The 27,702-nt window shown below is 42.2% G+C and overlaps 1 protein-coding gene across 4 annotated transcripts in view; it reads right to left on the minus strand.

Moving 5' to 3' along the window:
- STK32B (serine/threonine kinase 32B) overlaps window positions 1–27,702 on the minus strand; it is a 474,254-nt gene that overhangs the window by 30,081 nt on the left and 416,471 nt on the right. For all 4 annotated transcript variants that reach the window (XM_077136366.1, XM_077136367.1, XM_077136368.1 and 1 more), the window contains one exon: window positions 2,024–2,127. In XM_077136366.1, coding sequence (XP_076992481.1) covers window positions 2,024–2,127 — 104 coding nt within the window. The remainder of the gene's footprint in view (window positions 1–2,023; window positions 2,128–27,702) is intronic.

A 27,702-nucleotide genomic window follows, 5' to 3' on the forward strand; every position in this document is an offset into this window, starting at 1 on the left:
CCTCTTGGAGTTAGGACTGGACTGTCCCTGGGCCTCTGGCCAGCAAACCATGTCAATACCATCAATTTCCCACCTTCTGTTCTTAACACTTTCTAATTCTATGACCCTAGAGCATGTATTTGAAAATTCCCATTTGCCTTTCTTCTGTCTTTTGGATCCAAATTTAACATGATGGAGGAATTATGAGGAGGAATAATCACTTTCAAATTTACATAGTCCATAGATAAATACGAATGGTTTTTACCATGTCTTTTTGATTAAATGTGATTGCTTCCATCAGGAGAAAGGCAGAGTAAACTATTTGCATAAACCTGTTGCCTACCACATCAAAGATTAAGGCAGACAAAAATATCTGGGAGAGAGATTTACACTAGCACATAACAGGCATTATTTCCTTCAATTGCTTTGTTCCCACACCATGGGCTCTGAGCCTACCATTTGCCTCATCCTCTTCTATTGAAAGTGGTACCTGAATCTCTGAGCAGAAAACTCAGAAGAATTTAAAATGAAATGATTTCTTTTGGGAGCAGCAGAAACCACTCCATCCTTGGGGCTTTTGGCCAAGTCATCATCTCTTGACTGTTCTGACCCATGAGAAATAACCACAATTATACTGTCTGCTGGTGGATGTTCCACCATGCCTAGGACAACTTCTCACCAAAATAATTTGTATGATTCATCACGCGAGTAAATGCTTTCAGGCAGGCACCTGTATCCTCTGGTTCATATAAAATCATGGACGCTGACAACCCTCTCTGAGAGTCTAAATCAATGAGACCAACAGACAGAAAAACCAGCTGGGGATATAAAGGACTGTAGGAAATTCTCTCCACTCAGTGCATGAGAAAATGAATAGGTTCAAGTTTTCTTTTCATTCTAAAAACACTGTGTATGCAAATTATGTTTTTGAGGAACTCATGGGATATAATTGAGATCAAGAGTAGAAAACGGTTGCTGGAACTCAAGGGTGATAAGTAATACTAATTTTTGTACCCATGGCATTGACAGGTACATAGTACTCTCTTCACCCATTTATCCAGTCAATGTTCATTAAACATCTATTACACACACGTACTGGGGACACCCACAATAAATAGGGACACTGCCTTGCCCTCAAGTAGCTCACAGTCTCCTGGCAGAAAATATGCAAATACGTGATTGACCTAATACAAAGTTATAATTTTAGCAAGTGGGGGACCTGCTCTGTGTTAGGCTCTGTGCTAGGCATTGGAGCTGTAAAGATGAATGGCACATGCCGGTTCAGGGGAGTGTTAGCCCTATGATAACATCAACTCCATGAACTAAACTAAAAAGATATTATTAGCCTCATTTCAACAATGGGAAAAACAAGCTCCTGTGCAGTTAAGTGACATCATTTACAAACTCTACTTGTGCAGAGAAGACATGCTTCAAAATTAATATCAATCCTAATTCTTTGCGATTAAATACAAATGCGAATCACTAGTTGCCAAATAGCCCCATGAGTCATCTTCAGCTATTAGATTTAAATGAAACAAAATAAAAATAGGTATTGACCACCTTATTTTTCTAGGGCACTGTGCTGAACACGAAGGGGAGATATGGGAAGAATGAAAAAAAGAAGCATGAAGGAAAGATATGGGAAAAAAAGAAAGAAGCACGGTCCTTACTCTTGAAGAACTTTAGAATCAAGCTGGACAAAGACCCACACTTGCGGGTAGAAAGAGAACAGCATTAGGAATGGGGGGGGCTTTCGTGTTTGACCTACCACTGGTTGTCCATGGAACTTGGCACACATCTCTTCTCCTTTGCACATCAGTTTCCCCATCTGTAAAATGGGGCTGCGGGTGGGACAGTGGGCTAGAAGTCCACTCTGGGCCCTTTTAATGGGGTGGCATGGTTATTTGTTGGGCCATCAGGACTGCACTGGGGCTGGGACTCCTCCAGTTGCTTCTTCCTGGCACTGGGCAGTGGTGGTCCCATGGCTTGCTTTGCCCATGGTACCTGAGCCTCCCTATTCCATGACCCCGATATTCACTCTTACCCAGCCGCGCAGGAGTTCGTAGGCTGTGACGCCCAGGGACCACCAATCAACAGGGTATGAGTACCCGGGGCCTCCGTCCATGTACACCTGGAACACCTCTGGAGCTGCCAAAGACAGGACAGAGAGGACATCACATGGTTTATGTCACTGCCTCCTAAAGAGGGACACAGAAGGTAAAACTCGTGGGGCTCCTGGAGGGGATGGACCTTAGGGAAACTGGTTAAAGAAGCCTGAGGTCTAAAAGCATAGGTTGTTTGTGGGGGTTTGGAGCTGTGTGTGCCCCAGGAAAGCATGACCTAGAAGTTAATGCATTCTTGTGGGTGTGAACTCATTGTATGTAAAGCCTTTTGATGAGGCTACTTCTGTTAAAATGTGGCCCAATCCAATCCCTTTATAAGAAAATGAAATTCAGGCAGTAAGAAAGTAAGAGAGAGAGACAGAGAGAAAGCACCACAGAGGGACCATCCAGAAGCTGAATATCAACAGAACCAGGAAGAAAAGGGAGAGACTAGGAGATTCCGCCATGTGCCTTGCCCTGGCAGCCGGCCCGCTCACATGCCACAGTCTTTGGGGAAAAAGCATCATTTTGATGACACCTTGATTTGGACGTCCATCTTAGCCTCAAAACTGTGGGCTAATGAAATACCATTGTTTAAGCCGAACCATTGCACGGTATCTGCTGGAGCAGCCTAGGAAATTAAAACACTATTCTACTAACAACAGAGTTTGGAAGGCTTCTCCCCAAGCCCCAGATTTCTCCTACATGAACCCCCCTCACCCCCACCCCTCAAACAACAGCCCTGGCCTCTCACCCTCTGTCACGTACTCCTTCCCTGAGGCAGAGGGCATGACTGATCTGTGCCCCTCCCCTTCCTTTCCCTTTAGCTCCCCTGGGGACATGGGAGCCTGCCCTTGGGAAGGAGGGGTGGCTGGACCTGCTGTGGCCTGGCTCTACCTGTGTCCAGGCGACTTCTTCTCTGATTCTGGGGTTTGAGATTAAGAAGCCACTTTCCCATAGTTATGACACAACTTCTAGGAAGGCCTTATCAGTGAGCAACATGTGCCTTGCTGTTCTGTCTAATCTTGACCTGGGAGGGAACCCACGTGGGGAAAAGAGCTGTACGCATGGGACTCTCTTGAACCCCTGCCATCAATTCTTATACCATACCCAGCCCTGCGACCATTTCTTAAGAACCTGCTTCTTAAAACCCCATGCTGATCATCTACACACATGATCTCCTAGAAGCTTCCCAGTACATTGTCAGGAATGACATGATTATTCCAGTTTTATAGATGAGGGACTGGCATGAAGCATGGCTCAGTGTCAGGAGCTCGCAGAGCTGGTAGATGGCCCAGCAGGGAGTCACCTCAGTCCCTGACTCTCCCCACTGGTTTCCTGTGTGTCTGGAACACCTTTGCAGTTGGCAGCATTAGCTGTTCTGCCCTCAGTCCCTCTGTGTCTCGTCCCGTGCCTCTTCTCTCACCACCCCCATCTCCAGCAGTCATACCCCAGAAGCCCGGATGGTTTCTTGGCTCCCGTTGGCCTTTCTCTTCCTCCCTCCTGTGTGGTACCCTTTCCTTCTTCTCCTGTGCTCTGCCAAGGCTCATTCACCCTTTAGTAATAATAATATAATGTTGAAATTATAGTAGCTGCCACCTTTTGTGCCATGCCCGGTGTTGAGCATCTTGCAGAGGCCAACTCGAGGGTGACCATGGGCTCCAGTGCAAATGGGGTCGGCCTGGTGCACGGCTGCTTCCTTATGTCATGATGAGCAGTTTTCCCTTTCATTGCTGAAGGGTCCCGGTTTGGATAACAAATGACCCGTTTCCCCTCCTTGGCTCATTTCCTCTTCATCACGACCCTGCAATTACCCACATTTCACAGAGGAGGCACCAGAGCCAGGAAGAGCCCAGAGACCTTACCCCAGGTCTCCTGGCAGCTAGCCTGGCACCCCTCTGCCTGCCTCTTTGGGTCTCCTCCTCCTAAGCCTTCCTCTCCCTCCTTAGTGTCTCCTACAAATGCACCAAGAGCCGCCTGTGGGGCCATGTCCCCGCCGACTGGACTCTCGGAGGGCAGGGGCTGGGCTGAGTCATGGGGATTTCCTTAGGGCTTGCCCAGTGGCAGCACGGCGTTAGTCAGGGCTCAGCAGGGAAACAGATCCAGAAGGAGGGATCTGTAAATATGAGATTTATAAAGGTGTCTCATGCAACCGCAGGGATCAGAGTCCAAATCACAGGGCAGGCTGGGAAGCTGGCAGCTCTGATGAACTCTACACGAGAGGCTCCGATGAGTGCTGGAAGAACTCCACAGGAGAGGCTTGCTGGCTGAAGAAGCAGTAAAAGAGTCTTCCTTTTTCCTTAAAAGCCTTCAACTGATTGAATGATCTTATTGTGGGAGACATGCCTTGGTTGAGCACAGATGTAATCAGCCACAGACGCAATCAACTGACTGGTAATTTAATACACCAGCCTTCCAGTTTATTAACCAGCCATGAAACATTCTTGCAGCGATGGTTAGGCCAGTGCTTGCCTGAGCAGACAACTGGGCATCATCAGCTGGCCAAGTTGACACCAGAACCCAACCATCACAAGCACCTGGGTGAGGTAAGGGCTGAGGGACAGGTGCTATCAGGAAACTTAAGCTTTCTTGTCATGGGAATGCAGGGGAGGTAAGACAGCTGTCAGGTGAGGGGGCTTGGAAAGGTACATGAGCCCCACCTGATTGGTATCTTAGCTCTCCCAGGTAGGTGCCTCCCTCACCTGGGGCAGCTGGTGCCACCCAGCAGGCAACCTTTGGTGCCTTCACCTTGCTTCTGGCCTTGACCTTGGCATCCCAGCCTGTCCTCTGTCTTCCCCATGACTCTCTGCCTTCTCGTGTTCTCACCTAACACCCCAGCCCCGACCCCCGACCCTTCTATGACCATCTGTCTCCACTCTCACCTTGGGCCTTCTTCAGGCTCCCAGCTCGAGTAGATGTCACAGCAGTCGGCAGAGGTCCTCAGGCCCATTCTCTGGAGCCCCCTTCTGTGGGTTTTTTTTTTTCCCTTGGCGTGTTTGTGCTACTTCCTTGAGTGGAATCCGGACATGTTGGGAGAAAGAAGCACTTGATATGAACCTTGGAGGATGGGTAAGACTTCAGTCAATAAATGTGGTGTGCTCCTGGAATCGTACAGATTCAGAGAAATGTTGGGATTTACATTTATTGAGCCCTTGTATGTTGCAAGAATTGAACTAGGTGCTTTACGTAATAGCTCCTTGAGCCATCAAGGGAGGATTTTATTTTCTCCATTAACAGAGAGTAAATGAGTTCAGAGAGGTTAAGTAACTCTCTCAGGCTCACAGAGCTAGAGTGGTAGAACTGGATGGGTCCAGCTTTTGTGAGTGCAAAACCAATCCTCCTTCCACCATGCCACGGGGTTCCTGACCTCAATAAGCTACCAGTGGGCAGCAAAACAAGTTGCAGGAAATACAGGAAACACCAGTGTGGTGCTCCAAGGTAGAACACAAATGGGGGTGTCCTAAGGGTTAGGTGAAAAGATGTCCTTAAGTCAGGAAGCCAGGGAGAGCCTCTGGACAAGATGGATTTGATGGTGCATGAGTCATGGCCAACCCACAGTGAAGGGAAAGGCAGATGAAGACAGGAGAATGAGCTGGGCTGAAAACTCAGAGTTAGGATGAGGAAACCGAGCCTCAGAGAGGTCATGAAGCTTCAGAAATGTCACTCTGTGGGTGACCTCAGCACCTGGGATGCCTAGAGGTCTTTGCGCCCCATGCTATCTCAGGAGCCATCTACCTTTAGCCAAGGCAGGATCTCGAAGTGGAGTGAGGAGGCCCATGTGTGGTGGAGAAGTTCTCTTGAGGGGACTGTTTTTGTCCTGGGGACCCTTGCCCTGCCTGCTTCTAGTGGTGGGCAACCTCCCTGCCTTACCCCCACCCCGCTAATCCAGGAGCGCATCGCAGGGTCTTACTGCTCATGTTTTCAGGAAAACTCTGTGAAACATAGACTATTTCCAGATAATTTATTTGTAGACATGATTCCATTTTACAGTTATCAGAGCAGACAAAGTCTGTCTCAGGGAGCCACAACAAGCTGTGATTAAAGATGTCTCAGCCCAATTTTCAAACTGGCCTTCAGTGAGCACGGGCAGCAGAGAGGCCAAGCTGCGGCAGGCAAGGAAGGAGAGGGATGCTTTGATTTTGGCAGCTGGATTGGCAGTGTAACACTTGAGTCTAAACAGCGGCCACATTCCAGCCTGCTACCTAATGACACTGGCCATTTGCTTGGTGTTTTATGAAATATTTTCACCCACAGGGTCTCATTTCCTCATCCTGATAGTTCATCAGGCCCTTTTATTGTGTGATACATTTTACAGATGAAGTTCAGCGAGGTGCAGCAGCTTCAAAAAAGTCACACAGCCAGGGAGTGCAACACTGAGATGTCCTTTACACTTGGGCTGAATTCCTGTTTAAAATAAGGTTTACATCAACTTTTCTTTCCGTACAAGAATATAGTACCACAAAGGGAAAGATGGGATGGGAGAGTGAGGAAATGTTCCTTTAAATTATTTGACCCTTAATATCTTAGTTTCCTGGGGCTGCTGCAACAAATTACTATAATTTGGGTGGCTTAGCACCATGGAAGAGTGTTGTCTCTCAGTTCGGGAGGACAGAGATTCAAAGTCAAGGTGTGAGCAGGGTACTCCCTCTCAAACCTGTATGGGAGGAGCCCTCCTTGCTCCTTTCTGGCTTGTGTTACTTGCCAGGACTGTTTCTTAGCTCGCAGATGCAGCCCTTCAATCCGGGTCTCCATGGTTATATGGGCTTCTTTCCTCATGCCCAGCTGTGTCCACATTTCCTGCTTCTTATGAAAGCACCAGTCATATGGGAATAAGGGATCCCCCCTAATCCAGTATAGCTTCATCTTAACTAATTCATCTGCAATAACCCAATTTCCAAATAAGGTCACTTTCTGATGTCCTGGGGGTTAGGACTTCAACATAACTTTTTTTGGGAACCCTTAACAGATAGGAAACAACATTGCATGTGGGAAACAGAAAGAAGGCCAGCTTGGCTGGAGCAGAGTTTAACTAGTTCCCTAACTACTCCTGCCTCCGTTCTGTAAAGTAATAACGTGTTCATAGTGTGCTTGTGCTGTGACGATTTAATAAGATAATACATGCCAAGGTCGTGGCCCACACCAAGTGCTCCACAAATGTTAGGCTTTATTAGCAGGAGTAAAACTTTCATTCAGACCTCTTCCTCTGTCACATTGAAACCCACCACCCACCCAATCCAGAAACGTGGGGACCATCCACAACCCCATGACCTATGAGTCTGCAAACCCTGGTGGATTTGCTTCTTTGGCATCTTTTCATCTGTCTCTGTATAGCCCTAAATCAGTCTGACTTTAAAGTTGGTGATTTTACCAGTTCAGCAAGCATGTGGAGAGCACATATTTATAGGTTTATTCTAGGCTGGGCACAGAGCTGTGCTTTCTGCATCCCACCTGAATCCCACAACTAAGCACCAAACTTGACCCCAGCCATGAGGGGCATCCTCCCCCTTATCACAACCTGTCTACTTGTCTTCCTCCCCTCTGGCCTCGGCTTCCTGGAGAGAAGGAATCATACTGTGTTGTCCGTGCATCCCCACAGCCTCAAAGCGCTGCTGGCCTATCCCACGTGCTCCTATAGTGCTGGAGGAGTTATGAGTGGAGGGATGCCTGCAGGTGTGAGGGGTTCCCCATAAATCCTTGTCATGCCCTTTAGCCCCAGAGCCCGTTCAGGCTAGAAGCAGCAGCAAGCAGTGGCACATGCCTGTATTCTGTGGCAGCACTCCCAGGAAATGTGACATTCTCTCCCCCTTGCACGAATGCCACTTGGGGCTAATGATAGAATATAACATTTATGTTATAATCCAGGTGGCACTAAAATAACTACTTTGGTGGCCTTGGAACATAGTGGACAGAAGGGAGAGACTCGTGCAGGTTTAGAGCTGGAAGGATAGGCATGAGCCATGCACTTGGCCCCACTTTTCCCATATGGATGAATGAATAATAACCACCATTCACCAGATGCTATGGTAAGAATTGTGTGCATGTTACTGTTTTCAACCCTCCTGTCCACCCAAGGAGCTGAATGCCACAGAGCTCTCCATTAATTCAGATGAGGAAGTGAGATGGAGGGGTTCAGTGGGTTGAATTATGACCCCCCCCAAATATGCTGAAAGTCCTGACCCCTGCAACCTGTGCATGTGACCTAATTTGGAAATAAGGTCTTTGCAAATGGGATTAAATTAAGAATCTCAAGATGAGATAATCCTGAATTTAGGGAAGGCCTCATATCCAATACTGAGTTTCTTTCATAAGAGAAAGGAGATTTGAGGTAGAGAATACAGCTACATGAAAAGGAGGTGGAGATTTTAGCAATGAGGCTACAAGCCAATGAAAGCCAGGAGTCACCAGAAGCTTGAAAGGACAAGGAAAGATTCTCCCCTAGGCCTATTCAAGGAGCTCAGCACTGCCAACACCTGGATTTAGAACTTCTGGCCTCTGGAACTGTGAAAGAATACATTTCTTTGGTTTTAAGCCCCATGGTTTGTGTTTTCTTGTTGCGGCAGCCACAGGAAACTGCCAAAAGGGGCAAAGAGACTTGCCCAAGGTCCTCCAGTTGGCATGGCAGAGCTGAGATGAGCGTGTCTCAGTTTTCTGACTCTAAAATCCTGTCCTTGCACCAAGGTAATTGCCAGCCACCTGCCTGAAGCACCTAAGGACAGGTACCCAGAGGCTCCCTTCCTCCCAGGGCCTAGTGCTCAACCATGTACACAGGAGGCACTTAATAAATGAGTCTCCATTGGCTCTTTCACCCCCAATGTAGTAGAGCTGATCTAGCTCATTACTTGTCTGCTTTAGAAGTAGAAGTGACCCCTTAGCATGTCAGCTAAAGAGAGTTGATGGGCTGCTTGGCAATCAATCATCTTGCCATCCTCCTCTCTGTGTTAGAACTGGCCACTGGGCTCCAGGATGAGGGGTGACTCTGCTCAGCCACCCCACTTATCAACTCTCGGGCGAGATCTGCTGTTCTGAATCCCAGATTCAGGGAGTTATGCATTGTGATAGTGAGAGTCAGTCATCGTTGATTCTGGATGATTCTACCTCCTTTGCATCTCTTATACCTCCTCTTCCTAAGACACAGTAACTGTTCAGATCCCCAGTCTCCCCTGCTGGTCTCCCAGAACAGCTTCTCAACCAGTCCTCTGGCCTCTAGTTTCCTCTCGTCTGTCCTCACTGCTGATGGGGGAGATGGCTTCTGGTACTTGACTGAGACCCACGCAGTACACTGCTTCAAGACCTTGCTACTCTTAAGGCTGTTTCACACACTGGGTTCCTAGGAATACCACCCGCCCTGTGGGAGGCTAACAGATGCGGATGAGAAAGGATTCTGAAGACCAATATGCCTAGGAACCAATGAGGTTCTACCACGTTCCTTCTACAGGACTTCTTAGTTCCTTTTTTTTTTTATAGGGTGTGAGCTATAGATCCTCTTTCATTCTTTTGCATGTGGATATTAGTTCTCTAAGCACCATTTATTGAAGAGGCTGCTCTGTCCCAAGTGAGTTGCCTTGACTGCCTAATCAAAGATCAATTGTCCATAGATGAGAGCATCTATATCTGAAAACTCTAATCAATTCCATTGGTCAGTATATCTATTTTTATGATAGTACCATGCTGTTTTGACTACTGTAGCTTTGTAATATGTCTTAAAGTCAGGTAGTGTGAGACCTCCAACTTCATTTTTCTCTCTCAAGATAATTTTGGCTATTTGGGACACCCTGCCCTTCCAAATACATTTAGTTATTAGTTTTTCTATTTCTGCAAAGTAAGTTGTTGGGATTTTAATTGGCATTGCATTAAGCCTATAAATCAATTTAGGTAGAACTGACATCTTAACTATATTTAGTCTTCCAATCCATAAGCATAAATAAATCCTTCCATTTATTTAGGTCTTCCATGATTTCTTCTAGCATTTTTTTTGTAGTTCTCTGTGTATAGGTCTTTAATATCCTCAGTTAAATTTATTCTTAAATATTTTATCCTTTTGGTTGCAACTGTAAATGGAATTTTTTTTCTTGATTTCCTCCTCAGATTGCTCATTACTAATGTATAGAAACACTACAGGTTTTTGAGTGTTGATCTTGTAACCTGTCACTTTGCTGTACTCATTTATTAGGTCTAGTAACTTTGCTTTGGATTTTTTGGGCTTTTCAATATATAGTCGAAAACAGTGAGAGTTTTACTTCTTTCTTTCCAATTTTGATGCCATATATATTTTTTTCTTGTCTAATTGCCTGGCTAGAACTTCCAACAAAATGTTCAATAATGATGGTGACAGTGGATACCTTGTCCTGTTTCTGATCTTAGAAGGAAAGCTGTCAGCCATCATCCCTGTTGAGGATGATGTTAGCTGTGGGTTTTTCATATATTCCTTTTATCATGTTGAGGAAGCTCTCTTCTATTCCTATCCTTTGAAGTGTTTCATCAAGAAAAGATGTTGAATTTTGTGAAATGCCTTTTCTGCATCAGTTGAGATGGTCATGTGGTTTTTCTGCTTTGATTTGTTGATATGGTGTATTAAAGTAATTGATTTTCTTATGTTGAACCATCTTTGCATACCTGGGATAAGTCCCACCTGGTCATGGTGTATAATTCTTTTAATTTGCTGCTGGATTCAATTTGCAAGTATTTTGTTGAAGATTTTTGCATCCACATTCATTAAAGAGATTGGTGGGTAATTTTTTTTTCTTGTAGTATCTTCGTATGACTTTGGTGTGAGGGTGATGCTGGCTTCATAGAATGAGTTAGGTAGCTTTCCCTCTTCAATTTTTTAGAAGAGTTTGAACAGGATTGGTATTAATTCTTTCTTGAACGCTTGGTAGGATTCACATGTGAAGCCATTTGGTCCTAAACTTTTCTTTTTTGGGAGCTTCTTGATGACTGATTCAGTGTCTTTACTTGTGATTGGTTTGTTGAGGTTGTCTATTTCTTCTCGAGTCAATGTTGGTTGTTCCTGCCTTTCTAGGAAGTTGTACATTTCATCCATGTTGTCTAGTTTATTAGCATATAGTTGCTCATAGTATCCTCTCATTACCTCCTTTATTTCTGTGGGGTTAGTTGTTATGTCTCCTCTCCCATTCCTGTTTTTATTTATTTGTATCCTCTCTGTTTTTCTTTCTGTCAACCTTGCTAAGGGTCCATCAATTCTATTGATTTTCTCAAAGAATCAACTACTGGTTTTGTTGATTTTCTCAATTGTTTTCATATTCTCAATTTCATTTATTTTTGTTCTACTCTTCATTATTTCTTTACTTTTGCTTGCTTTGGGATTAGTTTGTTCTTTCTTTATTCTTCCAAGTGGACAGTTAATTTCTTGATTTCTGCTCTTTCTTCTTTTTTGATATAGGCATTTAAGGAAATAAATTTCCCTCTTAGCACTGCTTTTGCCACTTCCCATAAATTTTGACATGTTGTGTCTTCATTTTCATTTGCCTTGAGATATTTACCAATTTATCTTGTAATTTCTTCCTTAACCTACTGGTTGTTTAAGAGTGTGTTGTTTAGCCTCCATATATTTGTGAGTTTTCTGGCCCTCTGCTTGTTACTGATTTCTAACTTCATTCCTTCATGATCTGAGAAAGTGTTTTATATGATTTCAATCTTTTTAAATTTATTGAGACTTGCTTTGTGACACTTTAGTGTGCTAATGTACTTTGGTGAGTGTCAAAAGGGACCCATTCAATGGTTGGCATGACTAGGAAGTTTATTTGACTTGATCTTGGAATCTTATTCTTTATTATTCTTTTTTTTTTTAACTTTTTTTATTAATTAAAAAAATTAACAAACAAAACATTAAGAGATCATTCCATTCTACATATACAATCGGTAATTCTTAATATCATCACATAGCTGCATATTCATCATTTCTTAGAACATTTGCATCAATTTAGAAAAAGAAATAAAAAGACAATAGAAAAAGAAATAGAACGATAACAGAGAAAAAAAAGATTATACATACCATACCCCTTACCCCTCGCTTTCATTTACCACTAGCATTTCAAACTAAATTTATTTTAACATTTGTTCCCCCTATTATTTATTTTTATTCCATATGTTCTACTCTTCTGCTGATATAGTAGCTAAAAGGAGCATCAGACACAAGGTTTTCACATTCGCAGAGTCTCATTGTGAAAGCTATATCATTGTTCAATCATCATCAAGAAACATGGCTACTGGAACACAGCTCTACATTTTCAGGCAGTTCCCTCCAGCCTCTCCACTACATCTTGAACAACAAGATTATATCTACTTAATGCATAAGAATAACCTCCAGGATAACCTCTCAACTATGTTTGGAATCTCTCAGCCATTGACACTTAGTCTCATTTCACTCTTCCCCCTTTGGTCGAGAAGGTTCTCTCAATCCCCTGATGTTAATTCTCAGCTCATTCTAGGGTTTTTCTCAGTACCTTGACGCTGAGTCTCAGCTCATTCCAGGATCCCCGTCCCACGTTGCCAAGAAGGTCCACACCCCTGGGAGTCATGTCCCATGCAGAGAGGGGGAGGGTGGTGATACTGCTCGTTGTGTTGGCTGGAGAGAGGGGCCATATCTGAGCAACAAAAAAGGCGCTCTTGGGGGTGACTCTTAGGCCTAAATTTTAAGTAGACTTGACCTATCCTTTGTGGGGTTAAGTTTCATGTGAACAAACCCCAAGCCTGGGGGCTCAGCCTATAGCTTTGGTTGTCCACACTGCTTGTGAGAATATCAAGAATTCAACTTGGGGAAGTTGAATTTCTCCCCACTCTCACCATTCCCCGAAGGGGGCTTGCAAATACTTTTCCAGTCACTGATCAAATCACTCTGGGATTCATTGGGGCATCACTCTGGACAAACCAACAAAATCTCATGTGCTACCTGAGATTCCAAGTACTTATGACATTCAATCAAACTATCTACATGAGTTATATTAGGAAATGCTCTAGTCAAAATATAAATTTTGTAACAAACATTTTTTGCTTTAGTCTCACACAGAAGGTGACATTTTAAAGTATTAATTATCATCTATTTTCAACACCCTGCAATAATGACATTCCTTTGTTCTTCCTCAGGCAAAAACATTTCTTAAATTTGTACATTGTACATTTCACTATTATTATACACTCTAGGCATTCCTAGATTATACCATCTTGATCTTTACCATCTATCTTTCTTTCTGATTTCATTTATGTCCCCAGTCCTCCTCCCTCTGTCATTCTCACATGCAGGTTCATTCAGTGTTTTAACATAATTACATTACTGTTAGGTAGTATTGTGCTGTCCATATCTGAGATTTTATATTCAGTCCTGCTGCACAACCTGTATCCCTTCAGCTCCAATCACCCAATATCTCACCCTATTTCTATCTCCTGATGGTCTCTGTTACCAAGGAAATATTCTAAGTTTATTCACTAACGTCAGTTCATGTCAGTGAGACCATACAGTATTTGTCCTTTTGTTTCTGGCTAATCACACTCAGTATAATGTCCTTAAGGTCCATTCATGTTGTTACATACTTCATAACTTTATTCTGTCTTACAGCTGCATAATATTCCATCTTATGTAAATGTCACAGTTTGTTTAGCCAACTGTCTGTTGATGGACATTTTGGCTGTTTCCATCAGTTGGTAATTGTTAATAATGCTGCTATAAACATGTAAATGTCCATTTGTGTCCTTGGCCTCGTGACCTTTGAGTAGAGACAGCATATACATGGGTCCTGTTTTTTAAACCATTCTGCCAGACTATGTCTTTTGATTGGAGAGTTTAATCCATTAACATTCAGTGTTATTACTGTATGGGTAGTACTTTCTTCTATTATTTTGCCTTCTGAATTTTATATGTCATATCTAATTTTCCTTCTTTTTACCTTTACTCATAGTCTTCCTTTCTACACTCTTCTCCACACCTCTCTCTTCTGTCTTCGTATCTGTCTCTAGTGTTCCCTTTAGTATTTCTTGCAGAGCTGGTTTCTTGGTCACAAATTCTCTCAGTGATTTTTTGTCTGAAAATGTTTTCATTTCTCCCTCATTTTTGAAGGACAATTTTGCTGGATATAGAATTCTTGGTTGGCAGTTTTTCTCTTTTAATAATTTAAATATATTATCCCACTGTCTTCTCACCTCCATCGTTTCTGCTGAGAGATCTGCACATAGTCTTATTGGGCTTCCCTTGTATGTGATGGATTGCTTTTCTCTTGCTGCTTTCAAGATCCTCTCTTTCTCTTTGACCTTGGACATTCTGATTATTAAATGTCTTGGAGTATGTCTATTTGGATCTGTTCTCTTTGGGGTACGCTGCACTTCTTGGATCTGTAATTTTAAGTCTTTCATAAGAGTTGGGAAATTTTCAGTGATAATTTCCTCCATTAGTTTTTCTCCTCCTTTTCCATTCTCTTCTCCTTCTGGGACACCCACAACACGTATATTCATGCGCTTCATATTGTCTTTCAATTCCCTGAGTCCCTGCTCATATTTTTCCATTTTTTTCCCTATAGTTTCTGTTTCTTGTTGGATTTCAGATGTTCTGTCCTCTGGTTCATTAATCCTATGTTCTGCCTCTCGAAATCTACCATTGTAGGTTTCCATTGTTTTTTTCGTCTCTTCTACTGTGTCTTTCATTCCCATAAGTTCTGTGATTTGTTTTTTCAGACTTTCAGTTTCTTCTTTTTGTTCCTTCCTTGCCTTTTTTATATCCTCCCTCAATTCATTGATTTGGTTTTTGATGAGGTTTTCCATGTCTGTTCGTATATTCTGAATTAGTTGTTTCAGCTCCTGTATGTCATTTGAATTGTTGGTTTGTTCCTTTGACTGGGCCATATCTTCAATTTCCTTAGTGTGATTTGTTATTTTTTGCTGGCGTCTAGGCATTTAATTACTTTAATGAGTTTATTCTGGAGATTGCTTTCAGTTCTTTTATCTAGGGTTTTCTTGCTGGATGAATTTGTTGTCTATCTGTTCTTTGACATTCTGTTCAGCTTTATCTGAACCTTTAGCTTAAGTTTTGTTTAACAGAGGAGAATTTTTCAGTTCTTGTTTTCTTGTTTCTTGCCCTGCTTGTGTGGTGCCTTTTCCCCCCACACACACTTAGGAGGGTCTTCTTAGATATTATAGACCCCAGCCATATTTTTCCAGATCAAACTGGCCTCCTATCAGGAAGAAAGAGTCACCTGCGTCGGTTTTCCCTGAGCATGAGACCCAGCAGGTTGAAAGACTTTCCTGTGAAGTCTCTGGACTCTGTTTTTCTTATCCTGCCCAGTATGTGGCGCTTGTCTGTCTGCAGGTCCCACCAGCGTAAGATGATGTGGTACCTTTAACTTTGGCTGGGGGGTTGTTGGAGACAGGAGAGGTTGTAGGCTGGTTTTAATGGCTTCAAATTACCAAGCCCTGGTGTCTGAATTCCTTGATGGAGGGATTCCACCTGGGTGGGCCTTCACCCCTCCGCTGGGGAAGGCACAGGCTCCAGATAAGCCCCCAAAAGAGCTCACTTCTGCCTATGCCTGGGGCAGTTGCAGCCTGAAAAGTCCTGCTGCTGTATCCAGAGGCAGTCAAGCCTTTGTAGATACACAGCCACAAAAACCTGTTTCCTTCTTTTTTTCCCCCTTTTTCTGTCAGTCCTGCCCCCTTGGTGCCGGGGCAAAAATGAGCAACCTCCACTTTGATCGGGTTCACCTAAGCTGGGGGCCTATTTTTAGTAGTCAGAATTTGTTAATTAGTTCCACAATTGGCGTTTGATTGTGCCCAGTCCCTGCTGCTGGTAAAGCCCTTTCCTTTCCCCTCTGGGAAACGGCCTGTGTGGGAGGGGCGCTGGCCACTGCAGCTTTGGGAACTCACGGTTTTGGGGGGTGCTCGCAGCCGGTCCAGCTGGTCCAGACTGGGGTACGCTGTGTGTCTGGTCACTGATGTGGCCCCAGGAGCTGTTCTGTACTGTTTCTGGTTATTTAGCAGTTGTTCTGAAGGACGAACTAAAACGCACACGTTGTTAAGCCGCCATCTTGACCCGGAACCTCTTTATTATTCTTATTCTTGGTGCAGCAGTACAAGGTACTTGGACTGGAAACCAGTCCAGCATAGAGGATGAGTTCAAATTCTGTGGTCCAGCACTCAGCATCTTCGGCATTTGACCATGGACCTTCCAGGCTGTATGCTATGGTGCTTGTCCTTGGCCATCCTGGGCTCCAGCTGCTCATGCTGTTTGCTGTTCCTAGAACACTCTGTCTTTCTCTTTCTCTTTCCAGTTCACCAGGATTTCTCATTAAAGTTGTAGCTCCAGGACTCCCTTCTCCAGGACCCTCCTATGGGCCAGACCTGGCATGAATCTTTATATTTGCCAGTTATTTCTCAGAATACATCTCTGTTATTATTTTCTCATCATGCCCTTCCCAGACTAGGTCAGAAATTTCCTCTTTACCCCCTCCCTCCCCTGATACCTCTTAATACTAACATACATCACCTTTTGGTGCATTGCTGCTTATTGGTCTGCCTTCTCTCTAGACTCTGGGATTCTGGAGGGCAAGGAACACTTTGTTCTCCCTGGCACCCCATGCCTTGCCTGGCATGGAGAAGAGAGCAGTGCTGACCGACCAAGCAAATGAATGATAAATTTAAAAATAGCAAAGCCCTTATATAACTTTTGCTATGTGCCAGGTACTGTTCTAAGCTCTTTGCATACTGGTAGTAAAAAGAATGTATCTTTATGAAGCATCCATGCTAAGCCTTGTTTTAAGAGCTTCACACATATTAACTTTTTTAATCCCCACAATAACATGGAATTTGAGCTAGCTGAGGAAGGAACCAGGATCCTAGGGGCCCACATGCTCCTGTTAGGACAGAGGGTCCCCCAGAACATGGTCATGAGGCAACCCTAAGGGAGATCCCTGGATTCACAGATAATTGGGGAGGGCCATGTGCCCACCCAGAAAGGATGCTCAGGGTGTGGGTTCTGTGCAAGCCTGCTTAGACTATTGGTGAAGTTAAAGTCCTCAATGCCTTCCAGAAAAAGGTAACAAGACAACTAAAGCTTCTCCCAGTTGCCTGGAGGAAGGAACAGCCACCCCTGAATCTATTTCCAGTCTTTGGAAATGCAGCTGTAGCCTCCATCATCATTGTCCATAACATCGATGTAATGCTTTGTTGGGCACAAAGGTCCCTTCACCCATCACTCCTCCAGTTCTCAAAGCACCCCATGGTGCAGATGGAGAAACTGAGGACCAAAGAGGTTAGTGAGCATGTTCAGGACCAGCAAGTATTGGAGTGGAAGGGCTATTATTATGACTTTAAATCCAGTGCTCAACACAATTGTTCCATTATTATGATTTTGAACAGTATTAGCAATAGTTGTAACATGAATATTGCCATTTATTGATCATCTACCATGTGCCGGAGGCTCTCCAAGCTTCTTTCCATCAGTTATTTTCTCCTCAGAAAAAGCAGCACCAATGACCACTTAGGAGAAGCCAGAGCCTGTGCTAAGAGTTTCACTTGCACAGTTCATTTTCTCCTCATATCAACCTTGTGATATGCGTACTGTTATTATCTGTATCTTAGGGAGCCACAGCTCTGTGAGGTTGAGGGATGTGTCCAACGTGACATAGCTCTCACAGCCCCAAGCCAGATTTGAACCCAGGTCACTGTGAATTCAGATTGACAATTGCAGCCAAGTCTATACATTTCCCACCACTTTACACAACCTTAATGTATATGCTGCTGATATAAATCATATAGCTCAAAGATATTTCTGCAGGAAATAAACTTTGCACATTTTATGTTCCAAAGGTTCTCCATACCCAAAGTGTTAAATTTACTAATTTAACTGCGACTAAAACAGAGTATTTATGAAATTCTGGGAACTCTACATTTGAGGAAATTGGGGTTTCAACATAATATAAAAGAAAAAAGAGTGGTTTCACCATTAACCTGTTCATTAATAAAAATGATTTGCAGTCCAAAGGAAACTAGGTTTTGAATCATGTGCCCCAACAGCATCTGTTTTCCCCCTGCCATGTCTCCAGGACCTACCCCAGTGCCAGGCATAGGATGTGCTCCATCGGCAGTTGTGAACACTGGATGTAGGGGGTGGATGGTGGTGGCCAGGGAGCTCCCCAGTGTGGCCAGGTACCATGGAAAGGTTGGCCTTGCCTCTTGCTACCATGCTACAGGCAGCTGAGCAATCCTGCCAGTGCAGATTTTAAATGGAAAATGAGCTTTGATCCAAGAGCATCACATAATTGACCTTCCAGGAAAGCAGGAACACAGGGCATAAAATAAAGAGATTGCTTTTCTTCCCCCTCAGAAATGTAAGTCTGCCTTTGGTAGGATTTGCCACCGTACACTAATCATACAGAGTTACTTCCTCATTAGACTAAAAATATGAAAAACAATAAAATAGCTTCCAAGAAGATGGCTGAATAGAGTAGCTTGAGATTAGCCCTGTTCCATGAAAAAATTAGAGAAGGGACAGAAGGGTGACTGAGGCGGCGATTCAGGAGTGTGGCTGACCTGGGAGAGCCTTCTGCACCTTGTGGGGCAGCCTGATTGCAGAGGTCAAGGAACTGAGATGCAGAAAGCTGGAGCCTGGTATGGAGGTGCAGAGGTGCGGAGCCCGCGAGAGTGCACGGATGGGAACACCGGACTAAGATGTAAGCCAGGCCACATTCCTTGAGTGCGCTACCCTCACCAGCGCAGCCCTGTGACTGGTGACTCACCCCACACTCCACATAGCCGAACCCTCTCACCTGCTCCCATTCCCTACACTCCAGTTGCCCCCATCCCACCAGCCCCCAGTGCACGTTCCTGCCCCACACCGCCACCCCAAGTGCAGCCCAACCCACCTCTTCTGTATCCCTCCTGAGCATTACCTCCCTGTCCCTGTTCTCTGCTGTTACCAGCACATAAAGGCTGCAGGCACTAACCTCCATACCCAGGTTACCCCTGTCCCCGGCCCATAGTGTTGCACAGCCTCACTCCTCCCCCCACCCCAGCCCAGCTCTATGCTTCTGCATCCACTTATGGCACTCCCAGGCCCACACATGTGCACAGGTCCCCAGTCATGTCATTTAGCTCTGGGAACTGCACTTTACAGCAGTTCTAGAACTGTCTGACTGTGTCAGACTCACTTCCGAGTTCTGAGAAAGTGAACTGCTCAGCTGTGTCACACCTGCCCCCAATCCATGAAGGCATAACGCTGACCTGCTGCCACAGCTCTATGCATGTGCACACAGGGCCCTGTGTTTTAGACCAGTGCACACCAAGGTGATGCCCCCCAGACAGTGCAGTGATACAGCTACATCCTCCCTGGTCACTGGGTACCCACGTTCACAAGCATCAGCACAACATCCTCAACCTGCACCTATATCTGCCCTGAAACAAATCACTGTATTGAGTACCCCACCCCGTGCCCTGCTCCCTGCTGTACAACCATCCTGCAAACACAAGGCCTTAGCCTACTGAAAGAAATCAACTCCCAAAGTAAATCAATCAAGATATTTACATGCCATGAAGACAGCAGAAGATCATTAAGCATATCAGTGCAGATAGATATAGCCCTGCCTAATGACCAAATTAAAATACCTGAGGATATGCAGACATTGGAACAACTATTCAAAGATGTTCATACAACTTTATTTAATAAAATAAGTGGGATAGTAAATGACATCAAGGGGATCAAGAAGACAGTAGAAGAGCATAAAGAGGAATTTGAAAGAGTAAATAGAAAAATAGTGGATATCACAGAGATTAAAGATTCTGTTGGCCAAATGAAAAACATACTAGAGGCACACAACACCAGATTTGAAGAGACAGAAGAAAGAATGGGTGATATAGAGGACAAGATAATTGACGCAAAACAGCAAAGAGTAAAAAAGATGGAAAAAACTGAATTGGAACTCAGGAAAATGATAGACAAAAAGTACACAAATATAAGAATCATTGGTATCACAGAAGGAAAACAGAGGAGTAAAAGGCTAGGAAAAGTAGTTGAACATATAATAGGTGAAAACTTCTCAACCCTCATAAAGGACATACAAGTCAAAGTAGCCCAAAGAACTCCAAACAGAATAAATCCAAATAGGCCTTCTCCAAGGCACATATTAATCAGTCTATCAAATGTTGAAGAGAAACAAAAACTTCCAAAAGCAGCAATAGAAAAACAATCTACTACATACAAGGGAAACCAAATAAGACTCAACTAACACCCTGAAGATGAGAAGGTAGTGGTATGATATATTCAAGACCTTGAAAGAGAAAGACTTCCAGCCAAGAATTCTGTACCCAGGAAATTGTCCTACAAAATTGAGGGAGAGATTAAAGTTCTCACAGGCAAAGAAGTCCTGAAAGAATTTGTCAACAAGAGACCAACCCTATAAGAAATACTAAAAGGAGTTCAGCCAGCTGAAAAAAAATGACAGAGAGGGAGGTCTGGAGGAGGGCACAGAAGTGAAGAGTACCACTAAAGGTAATTTAAAGAATACAAAGAGAAAGAGGGAAAAATATATAGATCTGACAAATAAAATTTAAAAGATAAGATTATGGAATCAAGAAATGCCTTTTCAGTCATAACTTTGAATGTTAATGGACTAAACTTACCAATTAAAAGGTACAGATTGGCAGAATGGATTAAGAAACATAATCCAGCTAAATGCTGCTTACAAGAGACTCATTTTAGACACAGGGATACAAATAGTTTGAAAGTGAAAGGATGGAAAAAGATTTTCAAAGCAAGTTGTATCCAAAAGAAAGTAGAAGTAGCTATACTAATATCAGACAAAATAGACTTTAAATGTAAAGACATCATAAAAGACAAAGAAGGACACTATAACTAATTAAAAGATCAATTCACCAAGAAGATATAACAATCATAAATATTTATGCTCCCAATCAAGGAGTTCCAAAGTACATATGACAGATATTGGCAAAACTGAAGGGAGTGATAGATGTTTCAACAATAATAGTAGGAGACTTCAATACATCACTCTCCTCTATAGATAGAACAACCAGACAGAAGATCAAAAAGGAGATAGAGAAATTAAATAACTGGATAAATGAATTAGACCTAACAAACATATATAGGTCATTGTACCCCAAAGCATAAGGATATACATTCTTCTCTAGTGCTCATGGAACATTCTCCAGGATAGATCATATGCTGGGGCACAAAATAGGTCTTTATAAATTTAAAAACATTGAACTTATTCAAAGCACTTACTCTGATGACAATGGGATGAAGCTGGATCTCAATAACCACCAAAGAAAGAGAACATTCAGAAATACATAAAGAGATTAAATAACACACTCTTAAACAAACAGTGGGTCAAAGAGAAATTGCTAGAGAAATCAGTAGCTATCTGGACATGAATGAAAATGAGAATACAACTTATAAGAACTTATGGTATGTAACAAAGGCTGTGCTGAGAGGGAAATTTATTGCCCTAAATGCTTATACTAAAAAACAAGAAAGAGCAAAAATTGAGACTAACAGCACACCTGGAGGAACTTGAGAAAGAACAGCAAACTAACCCCAAAGCAAATAGAAGAAGAGAAATAAACAAAGATTAAAGCAGAAATAAATGAATGGAAGAACAAAAGAACAATAGAAAGAATCAATAAAACTGAAAGTTGGTTCTTTGAGAAAATCAATAAAATTGATGGGCCACTAGCAAGACTAACAAAGAAAAAAAAGAGAGAGGATGCAAATAAACAAAATCAGAAATGAGAAGGGGTGAATTACCATGACCCTGAAGAAATAAAAGAAATCATAAGAGGATACTATGAACAACCATACGCCAACAAACTAGACAACTTAGATGAAATGGACAAATTCCTGGAGACACAAAAACAAGCTACACTGACTCAGGAAGAAATAGAGGATCTCAACAAACCAATCACAAGTAAAGAGATTCGATCAGTCATCAAAAATCTTCCTACAAAGAAAAGCCCAGGGCCAGATGGCTTCACAGGGGAATTTTATCAAACATTCCATAATGAACTAACATCAATCCTGCTCAAACTTTTACAAAAAAAATGAGGAGAAAGGAACTCTACATAACTCATTTTATGAAGCTAATATCATTTTAATACCAAAAGTGGGTAAAGATGCTATATGAAAGGAAAACTACAGGTTAATCTCCCTAATGAACATAGATGAAAAAATTCTCAATAAAACATTAGCAAATCAAATCCAACAGCACATTAAAAGAATTATACACTATAACCAAGTGGGATTTATACCAGGAATGCAAGGATGGTTCAACACAAGAAAATCAATTGATGTAATACAGCACATTAACAAATCGAAAGGGAAAAATCACATGATCATCTTGATTAATGCTGAAAAAGCATTCACAAAATTCAGCATCCTTTATCATAAAAACACTCCAAAAGATAGGAATCAAAGGTAACTTCCTCAATATGATAAAGGGAATATATGAAAAACCAATAGTCAGCATTGTACTCATTGGAGAGAGACTGAAAGCTTCCCCCCTAAGATCAGGTACAAGACAAGGATGCCCACTGTCACCACTATTATTCAACATTGTGCTAGAAGTTCTAGCTAGAGCAATCAGGCAAGACAAAGAAATAAAAAGCATCCAAATTGGAAAGGAAGAAGTAAAACTCTCATTATTTGCAAATGATATGATACTATATTTGGAAGATCCTGAGAAATCTACAGCAAAGCTACTTGAGCTAATAAACAAATTCAGCTAGGTGGCAGGATATAAAATTAATGTGCAAAAATCAGTAACATTTCTATACACAAGCAATGACTTAGCTGAGGAGTCAGTTAAGGAAAAAATTCCATTCAAAATAACAACTAAAGGAATCAAGTACTTAGGAATAAACTTAACTAGGAATGTAATGGACTTGTACACAGAAAACTATATAACATTGCTAAAAGAAATCAAATGAGATCTAAATAGGTGGAAAGACATTCCCTGCTCATGGATAGGAAGGCTAAATACAGTTAAGATGTCAATTCTTCCCAAATTGATCTACAGATTCAACACAGTATGAAATAAGAATTCCAACAACCTACTTTGAAGATTTGGAAAAGCTAACTATCAAATTCATCTGGAAGGGAAAGAGACCCTGAATAGCTAAAAGCATCCTGGAAAACAACAACAACAAAACAAAAACAAGAACGAAGTGGGAGGATTAACATTCCCTGACTTTAAAACCTATTATAAAGCCATGGGAGTCAAAACAGCATGGTACTGGCACAAAGATAGAAGTGTTGATCAATGGATTTGAATTGAGAGTGCAGAAATAGACCAGCAAATCTATGGTCAACTGATTTTTGACAAGGCCCCCAAATCCACTGAACTGGGACAAAATAGTCTTTTCAATAATTGGACATGAAAGAAGTGAAGATTCTTTGAAAAGAATGAAAGAGGACCCCTATCTTACATCCTACATAAAAATTAAATCAAAGTGGATCAAACACCTAAACATAAGAACTTGCATCATAAAGCTTTTAGAATAAAATGTAGGGAAACATCTTCAAGACTTAGTAATAGGAGGCAGCTTCCTAAACTTTACACCCAAAGCACAAGCAACAAAAGAAAAATAGATAAATGGAAACTTCTCAAAATCAAATGCTTCTGTACCTCAAAAGACTGTCAAAAAGGTGAAGAGGCAGCCAACTCAATGGGAGAAAATATTTGGAAATTACATATCAGACAAGGGTTTGATTTCCTGTATATACAAAGAAATCATACAACTCAACAACAAAAGAACAAACAACCCAATTATAAAATGGGCTGAAGTATGAATAAGCATTTTTTTATGAAGAGCAAATACAGATGGCTCAAAGCACATGAAAAGATGCTCATTTTCATTGGCTATAAGGGAAATGCAGATCAAGACTACAATGAGATACCACCTCACACCTATCAGAAAGGCTGCTATTAAACAAACAGGAAACTATAAATGATGGAGAGGATGTGGAGAAACTGGGATACTTATGCACTGCTGATGGGAATGTATAATGGTGCAGCCACTATAGAAGACTGTTTGGCAGTTCCTTAGGAAACTAAATATCAAGTTGCCCTATGACCCAGCAATAGCACTGCTTGGAATACACACAGAAGAGCTGAAAGCAACGACACAAACAGACATTTGCACACTGATGTTCATAGCAGCATTATTCACAATTGCCAAAAGATGGAAACAAACTAAATGCCCCTCAATAGACGAGTGGATCAGCAAAATGTGGTATACATATGATGGAATATTATGGAGCAGTAAGACAAAATGACGTCCTGAAGCACATGACAAGATGGATGAGTCTTGAGGACATGATGTTGACTAGAGGTAGCCAGACACAAAAGGATAGATATTGAATGATTCCACTTTTATGACCAGCATAAAGGTATAATCAGAGCCTTCTAATATAGAATATAGGGGACTTAGAGATAAACAGAAGCTAGAGATGGGTGAACCATTAGCTAATAGGTTGAACTCCAATGTAAGGGAATATAGGAGCTAAGATGATTCTCTAGTGGGTCTAGAAATAATATTACCATATTGAAGATGAGCATGATTGAAAGGGGTTGTATAGACCTACGTGTCCCACTGATTAACACTAGAAATATGAACTAGTTCTTGCAAGAATTACTTCAAAGATATGATTCTTGTATGTAGGGTAACAAACGTACAGGGTACAGGGGGAAAACTGCTATTGCATGCTATGAGCTATGTTCAAAGGAAACCATCAGCACTGCCACAGCAACAGCAGAGATAAATTAATGGAGGGAGGGACAGGAGTTAAGAGGAGGTTTAGATTTCCTATTTGGTGAGGGTGTATTTATCGTTTTCTTTCTCTTGGGAACAATGAAATTATCTAAAATTGAGAATGTTGATGGACTGTGGACTTTGGGCCCTTTACATGATGCCCAATGAATGCAAGTGGCTGAAAGATGCACTGATGGAGAAGTAGATTGGTAAACGATGGTGTATACTTATGAAGGTTCTGCTGCTACAAAAAGGAACAAAGTCACAAGGCATGCCATGATGTGAATGAACATATGGGACATTTGGTGAGACAAAATAAGCCAGAAACAAAAGAATATGAATGGTATGGTCACCTTTAGAAAATGCTTATAAGAAAACAGGGCCTAGATTGTAAGCTTTTAGAGCAGACACATAAAGTCCAGAGGGGTGATAATTATTTCTGGATTTTGAGAGGCTGTTTTATATATATAATCTGATATTTAGAGATAAGAACAAAGCCAAAAGGTTGGGGTTAAATTAATTCAGAACATAGGGGTAAGGAAGACAGTGTCTATATTTTAGAACCACACATACTCTTTGAGACCAATGGAAGACAGGTTTATTTGGTCTAGAACTGAAATTTTCTGTAGGGCATAATCTAACTCAACCTATCTGTATAGCTCATTTGAACAACTGAAACACAAGGAGCCCAGAATAAGAAAGAGGTCCTTTAATCCTGTATAGATTATTGTAATGCCTAGATACATCCTACAGTATATTAAGCAGATAAAAAGTATTGGAAAAGTCCCCTGAAGGATGGGAGAAAGGATATGGAACTATTAAACCTTACCATCAGGGAATCCCCTGATACTGCACCAAACTTTAGGGACACCCAAATCAATAGGCCATGCCCTCGATCATGAGGCTTACTCTTGTGAAGCTTGTGTAGGTAGCGGAGAAATTTAGACTACCTATAGGTATGCATAAGAGTTACTTCTTAGTAACTTTTATTGCTCAAGCCTAGTTCTGCAAGTGAAATCATTGCCCTCCCCCCTACATGGGACATGACTTCAGTGGTGAAAGTCTCCCTGGTGATGTGTGAGATGACTCCTGGGGATGAATCTGGCCCTGGCACCGTGGGATCAACAATTCCATCCTGATCAAAAGGGGGAAAAGAAGCTTAATTAATGAAGTATCAGTGGCAGAGAGAGTTCAAACAGAGTTGAGAGGCTACTCTGGAGGTTGCTCTTATGCAAGCTTCAGGTAGACCTTGCTACCTATCATAACCTGCCAATCTCCAACCAGAACCATTCCAACCAATCCTAAAGAACACCTAAGGCAATATACAAGATTCCACAAGGGTTTCATGTACTAGAGTAACTTTCCAGAAACCTACAACTTCCAGATGGGTTTGTGGTCCAGATAAGTCCTAAAATCTAGCCCAGCCTCTCCAGAACATTAGATGGTTCCATCTCCCTACCCCATATTAGTGACAGACCCTTCCAATACAAAAAATTTAGAATGACCATAGCCCAGACACCCCTAAAGAGAGGGATGGAAAGGATTTAACAAATGAATATGAATGATGAATCATTAAATTGATAACTCTTTTAGTCTCCAGTATTTTAGAGCAGCTAGAAGTAAAAACCAAAATTGTGGAACTGTAACCCATGTCAAACTCTGAAATACGTTCTACAACTGATTGTGGTGCTGTGCTTGAAATTTTTAGCTTTTTTGTATATATGCTATTTTTCACAAAAAAAGAAGGGAAAAAAGTCAATTGTGATGATAAAAAATATTTAAGCCCTCTAGCCTCCTATATTCTGGAGCAGCTAGAAGGAAAAATAAGAGAGGATCATATGGTAGCCCGTGACAAACTCTGGGATCTGTCCTGAAACTACTTGTTGAAGAGTGCTTTGAAAAATTTTATTGCTTTTTTATTTCTTTGCTCTGTATGTATGTTATTCATTACAATAAAATAAGTTAAAAAAAATAGCTTCCTAAATTGTAATAATTAACTGCTTATTTAGCTCTATGAATATTGCTGAAGGTTTTGATGGTTGCAGTGAAGTGTGGAATGCTATTCAATGTTTAACCTCTGGGCTGACAGGCATCCAGGATCTATTTCTACAGGTAATTGTTCCCTTCTTGACTGGGAGCATGGTATTACCGTATCTCAGCTTACACAGGACGTTTGAGGCCATTCTTTCCCCCTCTACGTTTCACAGATGAGGAAGCTGAGGCCTACTGGGAGAAGCTTAATGACTTCTGACCCAGCAGAACTAGAACCCATGACTACTCCCCCCTGCTTCTTTCTTCATGCCAAGACCACGTCTCCAGGGTGGCTATCCTCGCTGGCAGGATGGAGATCTGTGCAGCCAACTGTCTCCTTCACATCTTTACCCAGATGTGAATACCCAGAGGTCCCACAGGCATTACATACTCAAGCTGTCCCAGTAAACTCATCATTTTTCTCTTAAGCTGCCCTTCTCCTGGATTCTCAATCTCAGCCAATGGTCTGCCCATTGCACAAGTCAAAAACTTGGGAATCATCTTGGACCCTGCTTTCTCCTTTTAAACATTTCATCAGTCCCAATCATAGTTTCCTGGCTTCTAAATCAAACACCATGCAATTGATTTAAACAATAGGCATTTATGGCTCATTGTTTTAGGGTTAGGAGAAGTTTAAAATCAAGGTATCATCAAGGTAATTCTTTCTCTCAGAAGCCTGTTGTCTTCTGGGGCTGGCTGCTGGTGATCCTCAGCTTTTCTGACACAAGGCAAGGCACATGGCAGCACCTCATGGCTTCTCCCTTCTTTTCTGGGTTCCGTTGGCTTCCAGCTTCTGGCTGCTCCCCATCCCCATGCCTTCTCTAGTCATGGCCTT

The sequence above is a fragment of the Tamandua tetradactyla genome, chromosome 19 (assembly GCF_023851605.1).
Source record: "Tamandua tetradactyla isolate mTamTet1 chromosome 19, mTamTet1.pri, whole genome shotgun sequence".
Classification (NCBI taxonomy): domain Eukaryota; kingdom Metazoa; phylum Chordata; class Mammalia; order Pilosa; family Myrmecophagidae; genus Tamandua; species Tamandua tetradactyla.